Here is a 14,034-nt window from a genome sequence, read left to right as displayed (position 1 = left end):
TCTGAATTAAACAGAACATGCTTGAAAAACTCCGGTCATCAAGCTGCATTTGTAGAAAGAGACAGAGTTTGATGAAAGGTCTCAGACCTGAGCCATTAATTCTGATTCCCTTTCCACTATTGTTGTCTGACCTGTTGACTGTTTTCAAGTGATGGGTAGAAAATGGAACATTGCAAGTTTCATCTTAGGGAAGTTAAGATCAATTAAATGAAGTTTCTGCTAGCCCTGTTGAAATTATTCATTCTACCTTAACTTCCAGTTGCCTAAGAAGTTTTCAATATTTTTATCATTGAATTTTTTGAAGTACTCAGTATGTGCATTTATTATTACAATCTACCTTGAGATATATTGCGGACCATTTCTTGTACTTTGCTGCAGTTTTAATTGTTAATATGATTGTCATTTGGGAATTTGGATTTGCTTTTAAAATTTAAGTATTTGGACTATATTTGGAATTTTGAAGCAATATTTGGAACATAATTAAAGCTATTAATTAAACTTACGAGCTAGTGCTTTAATCAAATAAGTAGGTGCCACGTTTTAGTACAAGTATAGATTATCATGATGTATAGAAATTGTATTGCATACTTTGTGTTATTATCCATTATGGAAAAGATTTAGTACATCAGAGGTGTTAAACTCTGTTCAGAAAATGAATATTCAATTTTTTTCCATTAATATTGAAAGTCGACGATAATTAAAATTATGCCCTCAGTGCATATGTTTGTACAGCAGAGTTTGAGAATATATAGAAAATCATATATTTACAGCCAGTAAACTTTTTCTGTTTCTTCTTCGTGTCAAAGTATTGGAGACCACAAGTAGAGTACAAAATTAAGCTTGACGTCATTGAGACATTTAAAGATTACCCTAAATAGTTAAAAGGAATGAAGATAATCTGATGCAAACGAGCATCAAGCTGAAGTACTACAGTCCCTGGGTTATGTTAGGAATATGGTCCTGAGAACTGTTTTCTTTTATACAAGTATTCTCAGGGTTCTGAAAGAGGTGGCTAAAGAGATTGTGGAATAATGTCTTCAAGAAACTCTACATTCTGGATTGGTTCCAGAAGACTGGAAAATGACAGATGTCACTACATACTTCAAGAAGGGAGGGAGGCAGAAGAAAGGAAATTATAGGCCAGTTAGTCTGACCTCTGGTTGGGAAGTTCTTGGAGTCGATTGTTAAGGATATGGTTTTGAGATACGTGAGGTGAGGCACATGACAAAATAGGCCAAAGTCAACATGGTTTCCTCAAGAGAAAATCTTAACTTACAAATCTGTTAGAATTCTTTGAAGAAATAACACGCAGGATAGACAAAAGAGAATTGGTGGATGTTGTGTACTTGGATTCTCAGAAGGCCTTTGACAAGATGCCACACATGAGGCTGCTTTACAAACTACAAGCCCATGGTATTAGAGAAAAGATTCCAGTGTGGATAAAGCAGTGGGTGATTGGCAGGAGGCAAAGAGTGGGAATAAAAGGAGCCTTTTCTGGTTGGCTACTGGTGACTAGTGGTGTTCCACAGGGGTCTGTATTGGGACCGATTCATAGTCATACTTTATTGATCCCAGGGGAAATTGGTTTTCGTTACAGTTGCACCATAAATAATTAAATAGTAATAAAACCATAAATAATTAAATAGTAATATGTAAATTATGCCAGGAAATAAGTCCAGGACCAGCCTATTGGCTCAGGGTGTCTGACCCTCCAAGGGAGGAGTTGTAAAGTTTGATGGCCACAGATAGGAATGACTCCCTATGACGCTCTGTGTTGCATCTCAGTGGAATGAGTCGCTGGCTGAAAGTACTCCTGTGCCCAACCAGTACATTATGTAGTGGATGGGAGACATTGTCCAAGATGGCATGCAACTTGGACAGCATCCTCTTGTCAGACACCACGGTCAGAGAGTCCAGTTCCATCCCCACAACATCACTGGCCTTATGAATGAGTTTGTTGATTCTGTTGGTGTCTGCTACCCTCAGCCTGCTGCCCCAGCACACAACAGCAAACATGATCGCACTGGCCACCACAGACTCGTAGAACATCCTCAGCATCGTCCGGCAGATGTTAAAGGACCTCAGTCTCCTCAGAAAATAGAAACGGCTCTGACCCTTCTTGTAGACGCCTCAGTGTTCTTTGACCAGTCTCGTTTATTGTCAATTTGTATCCCCAGGTATATGTAATCCTCCACCATGTCCACACTGACCCCCTGAATGGAAACAGGGGTCACCAGTACCTTAGCTCTCCTCAGGTCTACCACCAGCTCCTTAGTCTTTTTCACATTAAGCTGCAGGTAATTCTGCTCACACCATGTGACAAAGTTTCCTACCGTAGCCCTGTACTCAGCCTCATCTCCCTTGCTGATGCATCCAACTATGGCAGAGCCATCCAAAAACTTCTGACGATGACAAGACTCTGTGCAGTAGTTGAAGTCCGAGGTGTAAATGGTGAAGAGAAAGGGAGACAAGACGTGGTCTCTTATTACGTTGTATGTCAATGATTTAAATGATGGAATTGATGGCTTTGTTGCAAAGTTTGCAGATGGTAGATAGGTAGAGGGGCAGGTAGCTTTGAGGAAATGGGGAGGCTACAGAGGGCTTAAACAGATTAGGAGAATGGGCAAAAAAGTGGCAAATGGAAGGCAGTGTTGGGAAGTGTATCGTCGTGTACTTCAGTAAAAAAAATGAAAGGGTTAGGAGAAAATTTTAAAAAGTCTGAGGTGCAAGTGGATTTGGAAGTCCTTGTGCAGGATTCCCTAAAGGTTAATTTGCAGGTTGAGTCTGTGGTGATGAAGGCAAATGCAATGTTAGCATTCATTTCAAGAAGACTACATAATAAAAGTAAGGATGTAGTGTTGACTGTTTATAAAGCACTGGTGAGTCCTCACTTGGAGTGAGGACTCACCAGTGTACAGGTTTGGGGCCCTTAGAAAGGATGTGCTGAAACAAGAGAGGGTTCAAAGGAAGTTCATGAAAATGTTTCCAGGATTAAAGAGTTTGTCATGTGAAGAGTGTTTGATGGCTCTGGGCCTGGTCATAAAGAAGGGAAAAATGGAATACAAATGTAAGATAGACAATAATATTAAGGAGGATACCAAAAATCTCTTCAGATATATCGTGTAAAAATGAGGTGAGAGTAGATATCATACCGATGGAAAATGATACTGGAGAGGTACTAATGACAAGAAAAATGGCAGGCAAACTTAATAAATATTTGGTATCAGTCTTCACTGTGGAAGACGCGAATAATGTGCCAGAAGTTCAAGAGTGCCAGGGGGCAGTAGCAAATGAAGTTGCCATTACTAGAAGACAGTGTTTTGGAAACTGAAAGGTCTGAAGCTAGACAAGTCATTTGGAAGGAGGGATTATCTCATTGAAACATATTTGGTGTTGAAAGGCATCAATAAAGTGGATGTGGAGAGGATGTTTCCTATGATGGGGTTGTCTGTGACCAGAGTACACAGCCTCAAAATTCAGGAGTGTCCGTTTAGAACGGAGATGAAGAAGAATTTCTTTAGCCAGTTAGTGGTGAATCTGTGGAATTCGCTGTGAAGGCCAAGTGTTTATGTATATTTAAGGCAAAGATTGATAGATTCTTGATTCTGAATGGACATTGAAACTTTGGACACTACCTCACTTTTTTAATATACAGTATTTCTGTTTTTGCACATTTTTAAAAGTGTATTCAATATACGTAACTGATTTACTTGTTTATTTATTATTATGTTTTATTTTATTTTTTTTTCTCTCTCTCTCTGCTAGATTATGTATTGCATTGAACTGCTGCTGCTAAGTTACTAAATTTCACGTCACGTGCCGGTGATAATAAACCTGATTCTGATTCTGGTTAATCAGGGCATAAAGGGATATGGGGAAAAGCATGAGAATGGGGTTGAGAGGGAATTGGAAGAAGGAAGACTTGATTATTATGTGGTTATTACCAGCAAATAGAGAAGCAGATCTCCCCATTTGAGGAACCTATGAAAGATTGTGGTGTCCTGTTGGATCCATTTTGGAATCCACTGGAGCAACATGAGCAGGTTACCTTTATGAACCTGCTGCTTCTAATGGAATAAAAGGATAAATCCCCATATTAATGTAGTATTTGGGGTGTATTTCTACATCTGGTATTAGATCAGATTCTATCTTTTTTGAAAAGTAATTGCTGTTTTTTGAAAAAAAGTTATTTTCTAAGACACAGTTGATTCTTTTCTGGATTAATGAAAGAATTAGATGTTCAAAGTACATTATAAAACTCTTCAAAGCAGTACAAACATATTAGGAGGAAATGAGTGTACATAATTTTATATCACTTCTATGGAAGTTCTATAACTTTAATTCCTTTCTGTCATTTACACTACAAAACACTGCTTATCAAATGATCTTATAAATATTAATTATGATTCCAAATACAGCATTTTCATGAAAAAGTCCATTATCAAATTAATGTTCCATCATTTTAGAGTTGTTTTGATAATTTTTTTCTTTGTTTTATAGCATTTGGAATTACTGCAGCAATCTGAAAATTATGATACTACTCCAAGCAAACTTATGTTAACTGTGTTCAAGTCACTTGTTGTTACTCAGCCTGGAAGAGCGACTCAACCTATCTCCAATAACAATGCCAATGACACCCAACTGAAGAACTTTAAAAAATTTACAAAGGTTAATATTTGTTTTCACATTTGTACCGTAGATAGTAAATAGGTTTATGAATTACATTACCTAAACAATTAATGATCATTCAGCAAACTTAAAGAAATGTATATGCTATTATATGAACTGGGTCAAATCTTTCTTTAAAAGTAGCTGAATGTTTTGTTTTAAAAAATGCACAATACAGTGGATTCTGGTCAATTGGGACATGTTAGGACCAGTACATTTTTGGCCCAATTAAGCAGCTGTCACAATTAGCAGAAGTTTCATGGGAATACCTGTAGTTAAAAAGGTATAAAAGAAGACAAATCAGAACACTATAAATCTGTATTAATTCCTAATAGTTACTGACAAAATAATTCATCCAGGGTACACTGCCATGTTCCTTTGATTGTAATTGAACAAAATCAGTGCAGGCATCTAGTGCAGATACTGGACTGCCTTCATAAAATGCTTTCAATGAGATTGCATCCTCTAAATCTTTTTTTTTCATTGTAACATTTAAGATGATTGCTGATACCTTTGCATTCTTCAAAGTTCTTAACTTGATGAAGCAATGAAATCGTTTTATTTTCACTTCTGGCCATTTCTGGCATTTCCAAGCCTGAATACTTGAAACTGCGGTGAGCAATACAGTTTTGAATTGTCTTACTGCTTATTTCTTGCCAACTAGCAATGATAAAAATCACTGCTTTTTTTGAACACAAGCACATGCAATTGATGCAATTTAAAACCGGCCACACAAATGCACGCAACTGATGCTAGTTAAAAGTTGTTCACCAATAGTCTTCTGTCCTATTAAGCAGCATAGTTTTTTTTTTCTTTTTTAAAATGTATTCATTTATGGGATGTGGGCGATGCCAACTGAGCCAACATTTATTGCCCATCCCTAGTTGTCCTTGAGAAGGTGGTGATGAGCTGCCTTCTTGAACCACTGCAGTCCATGAGTTGCAGTCCAAGACCCCTTTGCTGATGATTGAGAGAAGGCTGATAGGGCAGTAATTGGCTGGGTTGGACTTGTCCTGTTTCCCAAATAGTGTCCCAAATAAAATTCACATCTTTTGTTTCTTCTACAAAAGTTTTAGGCACCTCAGCTGTATATATGTGCCTAAGGGTTTTGTATAGTACTGTATTATTGCACGTTTTCAGTTTTAGACCATCAGATATAGGAGCAGAAGTAGGCTATTTGGCCCGTCAAGTCTGCTGTGCCATTTAATCATGGGCTGATCCAATTCTTCCAGTCATCCCCACTCCCCTGCTTTCACCTCATACCCTTTGATGCCCTGGCTAATCAAGAACCTAAATATCTCTGCCTTAGATACACCCAATGACTTGGCCTCCACAGCTGCTCATGACAACAAATTCCACAGATTTACCACCCTCTGACAAAAGCAATTTCTCCACATCTCAGTTCTAAAAGGATATCCTTCAATCCTGAAGTCCTGCCCTCTTGTCCTAGAATCCCTTTCCATGGGAAATAACTTTGTCATCTCTAATCTGTTCAGGCCTTTTAACATTCAGAATGTTTCTATGAGATCCCCCCTTCATTCTCCTGAAATCCAGGGAATACAGCCCAAGAGCTGCCAGACGTTTCTCATATGGTAACCCTTTCATTCCTGGAATCATTATTGTTAATATTCTCTGAACCATTTCTAATGTCAGTGTATCCTTTCTAAAATAAGGAGCCCAAAACTGCACACAGTATTCCAAGTGTGATCTCACGAGTGCCTTATAAATCCTCAACATCACATCCCTGCTCTTATATTCTAAACCTCTAGAAATGAATGCCAACATTGCATTCACCTTCTTCACAACCGACTCAACCTGGAGGTTAACCTTTAGGATATCTTGCACAAGGGCTCCCAAGTCCCTTTGCATCTCTGCATTTTGAATTCTCTACCCATCTAAATAATAATCTGCTCGTTTATTTCTTCCAGCAAAGTACATGACCATATGCTTTCCAACATTGTATTTCATTTGCCACTTCTTTACCCATTCCCCTAAACTATCTAAGTCTCTCTGCAGGCTCTCTGTTTCGTCAACACTGCCTGCTCCTCCACCTATCTTTGTATCACTGGGAAATTTAGCCACAAATCCATTAATACCGTAGTCCAAATTATTGACGTACATCATGAAAAGCAGTGGCCCAAACACTGACCCCTGTGGAACTCCACTGGTAACCGGCAGCCAGCCAGAATAGGATCCCTTTATTCCCACTCTGTTTTCTGCCAACCAGCCAATGCTCCAGCCATGCTAGTAACTCCCCTGTAATTTCATGGGCTCTTATCTTGCTAAGCAGCCTCATTTGCGGCACCTTGTCAAAGGCCTTCTGAAAATCGAAGTACACCACGTCTACTGCATCTCCTTTGTCTACTCTGCTTGCAATTTCCTCAAGGAATTGCAGTAGGTTAGTCAGGCAGGATTTTCCTTTCAGGAAACCATGCTGGCTTTGGCCTATCTTCTCATGTGCCTCTAGGTACTCCGTAATCTCATCCCTAACAATGAATTCCAACAACTTCCCAACCACTGATGTCAGGCTAACAGGTCTACAGTATTATAGCGGAATAACATTTGCAATTTTCCAGTCATCCGGTACAGTGCCAGAATCTATCAATTCTTGAAAGATCATTGTTAATGCCTCCGCAATCTCTCCAGCTACTTCCTTTGGAACCCAAGGGTGCATTCCATCAGGTCCAGGAGATTTATCGACCCTCAGACCATTAAGCTTCCTGAGCACCTTCTCAGTTGTCATTTTCACTGCACAAACTTCACTTCCCTGACACTCTTGAATGTCCGGTATATTGTAGACGTCTTCCACTGTGAAGACTGATGCAAAATATGCATTCTGTTCCTCTGCCATCTCTGCATCTCTCATTACAATATCTCCAGTGTCATTTTGTATTGGTCCTATATCTACCCTTGACTCTTTCACCCTTTATATACTTAAAGCTTTTAGTATCTTCTTTGATATTAGTTACCAGCTTCATCTCATAATTCATCTTTTCCTTCCGAATGACCTTCTTAGTTTCCTTCTTTAAGTTTTTAAAAGCTCCCCAATCCTCTATTTTCCCACTACCTCTGGCTTCCTTGTATGCCCTCTCTTTTGCTTTTATTTTGGCTCTGACTTCACTTGGCAGCCACAGTAGTATCCTTCTTCCCTTTGAAAATTTCTTCCTATTTGGAATATATCTGTCTTGCACTTCCCTCATTTTTTGCAGAAACTCCAGCCGTTGCAGCTCTGCTGTCTTTCCTGCAAATGTCCCTTTCTATTCAACTTCGGCCAGTTCACCTCTCATGCCATTGTAATTTCCTTTATTCCACTGAAATACCGACACATTGGACTTTATTTTTTCCCTCTCAAATTTCAAAGTGAATTCGATCATATTGTGATCACTGTTCCCTAAGAGTTCCTTAACCTTACGCTCTCTTATCACCTCCGGATCATTGCACAACACCCAATCCAGCACAGCTGATCCCCTAGTGGGCTCAACAACAAGCTGTTCTAAAAAGCCATCCCTTAGACATTCTACATATTCCCACTCTTGAGGTCCAGTACTGACCTGGTTTGTTCCCAATCCAATTCCATGTTAAAATCCCCAATGATTATCATGACATTGCCTTTCTGACACGCTTTTTCTATCTCCTGCTGTAATTTGTAATCCACATCCCGGCTGCTGTCCGGAGGCCTGTATACAACTGCCATTTTACCCTTAACATTTCTTAACTCAATCCATTGAGATTCTATACCACCTCATCCTATGTCATCTCTTTCCAATTATTTAATATTATTTCTTATACACAGAGCCACACCAACCCAGCTGCCTATTAACCTATCTTTCTGATATACATTATGTCCTTGGATGTTCAGCTCCCAATGGCAGCCATCCTTTTGCCAAGTTTCGGAGATGGCCACAGCGTCATATTTGCCAATCTGTAGCTGAATTTCAAGATCGTCCATTTTATTCCTTATGCTGTGTGTATTCAAATACAACATTCTCAGTCCAGTATTTGTTGCTTTCTGTTCTAACTGCACCACACCTCTATTGCCCTGTATCTCATGCCACTGGCTTTGATTAAATTTTATCTCCTGCCTGTTCTTTCTGTAATCTCTGTTGCATGCTATCTTTGATTTATTTCTGTTTTCCCCTTCCTCAGCCTTATCACTCTGGTGGTAAGATTTTTTTGATGCTTTGCTTCTTCTGCAATCATTAATTTCTGTTGTTAATACAAAAAAATAACCTTTCGTCCCAACAGTTTTAGAAGGTCAAATAGTTTCTTTGCATTTGATGCCAATATCAAGTTATGATGATTGCTTTTCTATTGTTATTTAATGGGGCGTGTTTTATGTGTAAGTTTAAATGTAACATATGTTTGTTACCAAGAGTCATAGACCACTACAGCACAGAAACAGGCCATTTGGGCCATCTAGTCTATGCTGAACCATTCATCTGCCTAGTCCCATCAACCTGGACCATAGCTCTCCAAATCCCTCCCATCCATATAACTATCAAAATTTCTCAAAAATACTGAAATCAAACCCACATTCACCAATTTCACAGGCAGCTTGTTCCACACACTTACCACCCTCTGAAGAAAGAGGTTCCCCTCCACGTTCCCCTTAAACACTTCATGTTTCACCTTTAACCTATAACTTCTAGTTGTAGTCTCATCCAACCTCCATGGAAAAAACCTGTGTACGTTTACCCTATCTTTACCCCTCATAATTTCGTAAACCTCTATCTAATCTCCCCTCTGTCTTCTACATTCCAAGAAATAAAGTCCTAATCTTTCCCTATAAATTGGGTCCTCAAGCCTGGCAACACCCTTGTAACTTCTCTGCACTCATATCTGTCCTGTAGGTGGGAGACCAGACCTGCACACAGTACTCTAAATTAGGCCTCACCAATGTCTCATACAATTTCAACATAACATTGCTAAGGAACTGAACCTCCTTCCCTTGCTAAATTCCATGTTGACAACAACTGCCTTGGCTTCATCAATTTTCCTCGTAACTTCCTTGAAAAACTCTCAAAACATTAGTTAGGCACGACCTACCACACACAAAAAGTTCACTGCTCTTATCAGTCCCTGCCTATCCAAATACTGAAATATCCGATCCCTTAGAATTCCTAACATAAACTTTCCCATCAGGCTCATCAGCCTATAATTTCCTGGCTTATTCTTAGAGCCTTCCTTAAATGACAAAACAATATTAACTATCCTCCAGTTCTCTGGCATCTTCCCCTAGGCCAGCCTTTCTCAACCTTTTTGCCTTGGAGGAGCCCTTGAAATAATTTTCAGGTCTCAGTGAACTGCTGCATAAAAGTTATTATATCTGCAGCTCATGGTACATTAGCATGATCAATAAGTTGTGGAGATAATAATCAAAAAATAATTGTCAATGCTCTTTTGAGTAAATAATGAATTTTTAGCCAACCTTTCTTGGGGATAAAATAACAGGTTGTTAAGCTTGGCTTGCCTTTCTTGAAACACATTTCTATCATAAATTTTAAAAACTCATAGTAATTTTTTTTTAAAAAACTGGCTTAAGCCAAAATGGAATTTAATTTTTCTAAAAGTAGGCTTGGTAGATTTAATTTAAATAAAAGTTGTAAGCTGATTTTAGTTAAAAGCTTTACTGTTTGCTTTGAGATTCCAGTAGCTTTTTAAAATAATCAGCACTTTTACGTGTCATATAGCGGTGATTTGCAGTTAAGTTGACTTTTCACTTTTGCTGAGTCATTGCTGCATTTTAAAATTGTTTGCTGCAGTCTAGGCACAGTGGAATAGGGGTTAATAAAATATAAAAAACAATGGCATAATTAATAACTAAATGAGAAAACTGCAAAAAAAAATGCAGTTCATTTCAAACTTACACAATCCACCTTTTGCAACGTTTAAAACAGCAAAGTGGCAGGCCAGCAGCTGAGTCGTGGAGTGTAAAAATTCCTCCTTTAGAATGAAAATTTCCCTCCAATTTTCTACTCCACCAGTAGAGTTGTTCATTCTCATAACTCAGCCTGTTGCACTAAAGGGGAAGTTGAGGAAGGTAATTCAGAAGGTAGAGGCTGACATCACATCTCAAGTTGGGCAATTCTATTCGATGCTGGGAAAAAGCACTTCATGCTCCTCGTCAGTCTGCCATCCTCCCATCCATGCAATACAGCGCTCGCCATCAGCCTGCTTCCCTCTTCCCTCCCCTCTGTGCAATAGAGCACTCACCAATTATCAACAGGCTCCCCTATCTCGTGTCAAAAACTGAGAATAAATATGGTCCTATTGCTCGCTGCCGTACTGGGCTGAGGGACCGCTAACAAGGTTTCCAACTGGGTTGCTTGGTCACTGCCTGCCAGCACTAACAACACGCATTGCACAAAGTTCAAAAGATTTTTTTTTTAAATCACGATCTCTTGCAGAAAAACCTGCAACCTCTCACGGAACCCAGGTTGAGAAAACCTGCCCTAGGCTAAGGTTTTTTTAAAATATTTATGCTAGGTACTTGCAACTTCTGCACTAGCCTCCCACAGGGTCTGAGGAAACACCTTGTCAAGCCGTGGGGATTTTTCCACTCTAATTTAGACCATAAGACATAAGAGCAGAATTAGGCCATTTGGCCTATCAAGTCTGCTCTACTATTTCATTATGGCTGATCCATTTTTCCTGTCAGCCTCAATCACCAGCCTCTCCTGCCCCTCCCCACTGCCCCCGTATCTCTTTGTGCCATGACCAATCAAGAATCTATCAACCTCTGCCTTAAATATACTTAAAGACTTGGCCTCCACAGCTGCCTGTGGCACAGAATTCCACAGATTCACCACTCTAGATAAAGAGATTCCTCCTCATTGCCATTCTAAAAGGATGCTCCTCCATTCTGAGGCTGTGTCATCTGGTCTTAGACTCTCCCACCGTACACATCCTCTCCACATCCACTTTATCAAGGCCTTTCTCCTTTTGATAAGTTTCAATTAGGTCAACCTTCATTGTTCGAAATACTAGTGAATACAGGCAAAGAACCATCAAGTGCTCTTCGTATGGCAAGCCGTTGAATCCTGGAATCATCTTCATGAATCTCCTTTGAACCCTCTCTAGTTTCAGCATATCCTTTCTAAGATAAGGGGCCCAAAACCATTCTCAATACTCCAAGTGAGGCCTCACCAGTCCTTTATAAAGTCTCAACGTTACATCCTTGCTTTTATATTCTATTCCTCTTGAAATGAATGCTAATATCAGATTTGCTGCCTTCACTCTAGACTCAACATGCAAATTAGCCTTTATGGAATCTGCACAAGGACTCCCAAGTCTTTCTGCATCTCAGTCTTTTGTAATTTCTCTCCCTTTAGAAAACAGTCAACCCTTTATTTTACTAGAGTGCATGACCGTACACTTCCTGACACTGTATTCCATCTGCCATTTCTTTGCCCATTCTTCTAATCTGTCTAAGACATTTTGTAGCCTCTACTTCTTCAAAACTACTTACACCTCCACCTATCTTCGTATCATCTGCAAACCTGCAACAAAGACATCAATTCCATCGTCCAAATCATTGACATATAATGTAAAAAGAATCAGTCACAATGCAAACCCCTATGGAACACCACTAGTCACCAGCCCCCAACCAGGAAAGGCTCCCTTTATTCCCCCTCTTCACCTCCTGCCAGTCAGCCACTGCTTGGTTCATGCCAGAATCTTCTCTGGAATACCACGGGGTCATAGCTTGTTAAGCAGCCTCATGTGTGGCACCTTGTCAAAGGCCTTATGAAAATCCAAGTACACAACACAAACCATTTCTCCTTTGTCTATCCTGCTTGTTATTTCTTCAAAGAATTTCAACCGATTTGTCAGGCAGGAATTTCCCTTGAGAAAACCATGCTGTTTTATCATGTGCCTCCAAGTACCATGAAACCACACCCTTAACAATCGACTCCAACATCTTCCTCAAGACAGTAAAGATCTCCTGTTCTGTAATCTATAGGGTCCATGACTTCATTGCTGCTTTCCCTCACTTCTGTAGATCCTGTGTCCGTCTCCCGAGTAAATACAGATGCAAAAAATTTATTTAAGATCTCCCCATCTCTTTTTGATTCACCCGTAGGTCACCACTGATCTTCCAGAGGACCAATTTTATTTTTTATTCTTAATATGTTTGTAGAAGCCCTTGGGATTCTCCTTCATCTTTTCTGCTAGAGCCTCTTAGCCTTCCTGATTTCCTTGTCTTGCATTTCTTGTACTCCTCAAGTACCTCATTTGTTCCTACCTGCTTATATCTGCCTGCTTTGACCATCCAAACATGATGGAACGTTCATGAACTCCCATAGCCCCCAGTGACCCTGTGATTTCAGTCTCTGGCTGATCTGAGAGCATCCTTTGGGAGGTTGAACCCATGGAAAGCATCCAGCCTGGACGGAGTACCTGGCTGAGTCCTAAAGGCCTATACCGATCAACTGGCTGGAATGTTCACCAATATCTTCAAACTATTACTTCTGTAGTCTGAGGTACCCACCTGCTTCAAGCAGGCTTCAACTATACCAGTGCATAAGAACATGATAACTTGTCTCAATGAATATTGTCCAGTGGCTTTAGAATCCGCAATGAAGAAGTGTTTTGAGGCATTCTTGGTGAGATACATCAACTCCTGCCTGAGAAGCGACTTGGATCTGCTCCAATTTGCCTACCAGCACAATAGGTCCACAGCAGATGCCATTTCATTGGTTCTTCGTTCAACCCTGGAAATCTGGACAGCAAAGATGCATGTATCAGGATGTTCTTTATCAACTACAGCTTGGCATTCAATACTATCACCATCTCAAAACTAATCAATAAGCTTCCAGACTTTGGCCTCAATACCCCCTTGTGCAATTAGATGCTTGATTTCCTCATATGCAGACCCCAGTCAGTTCAGATTGGCAACAACATCTCCACAATCCATCAGCACAGGTGCATCACAAACCTATGTGCTTCGACCCTGCTTTATTCAATTTAAACTTATGGCTGTGTAGCTGAGAACAGCTACAATACCATATTTAAGTTTACTGATGACACCACTGTTGTTGACTGGGTCAAAGCTGGAAATAGGGAGACTGAAAATCTGGTTGTGTGGTACCACGACACCAACTTCTCATTCAATGTCAGCAAAACCAAGGAGCTGATCATTTACTTCTGGAGGATGAAACCAGAGCTCCATGAGCTAGCCCTCATTAAGAGAATCAGAGTTGGAGAGGGTCAGTAACTTTAAGTTCCTCAGTTTTATCATTTCAGAGGACTTGTCCTGGGCCCTGCATGTGTGCAATTATGAAGAAAGCATGACAGCGCTTCTATTTCCTTGGAAGTTTGCAAAGATTTGGCATGACATCTAAAACTTTGACAGACTTCTATAGA

The 14,034-nt window shown here is 39.9% G+C and overlaps 1 protein-coding gene across 3 annotated transcripts in view; it reads left to right on the top strand.

Annotated features, from left to right (window-relative positions):
* nbn (nibrin) overlaps window positions 1-14,034 on the top strand; it is a 95,886-nt gene that overhangs the window by 38,399 nt on the left and 43,453 nt on the right. For all 3 annotated transcript variants that reach the window (XR_011885819.1, XM_072256689.1, XM_072256700.1), the window contains exon 12: window positions 4,501-4,668. Coding sequence is in view for 2 of the 3 variants with exons in the window: in XM_072256689.1 (XP_072112790.1) it covers window positions 4,501-4,668 (168 nt within the window). In the remaining variant the exon portion in view is untranslated. The remainder of the gene's footprint in view (window positions 1-4,500; window positions 4,669-14,034) is intronic.

The sequence above is a fragment of the Mobula birostris genome, chromosome 1, assembly GCF_030028105.1.
Source record: "Mobula birostris isolate sMobBir1 chromosome 1, sMobBir1.hap1, whole genome shotgun sequence".
Classification (NCBI taxonomy): Eukaryota; Metazoa; Chordata; class Chondrichthyes; order Myliobatiformes; family Myliobatidae; genus Mobula; species Mobula birostris.
Note: the sequence above shows the minus strand (reverse complement) of the source record. Positions and strands in the feature narration are given on the sequence as shown.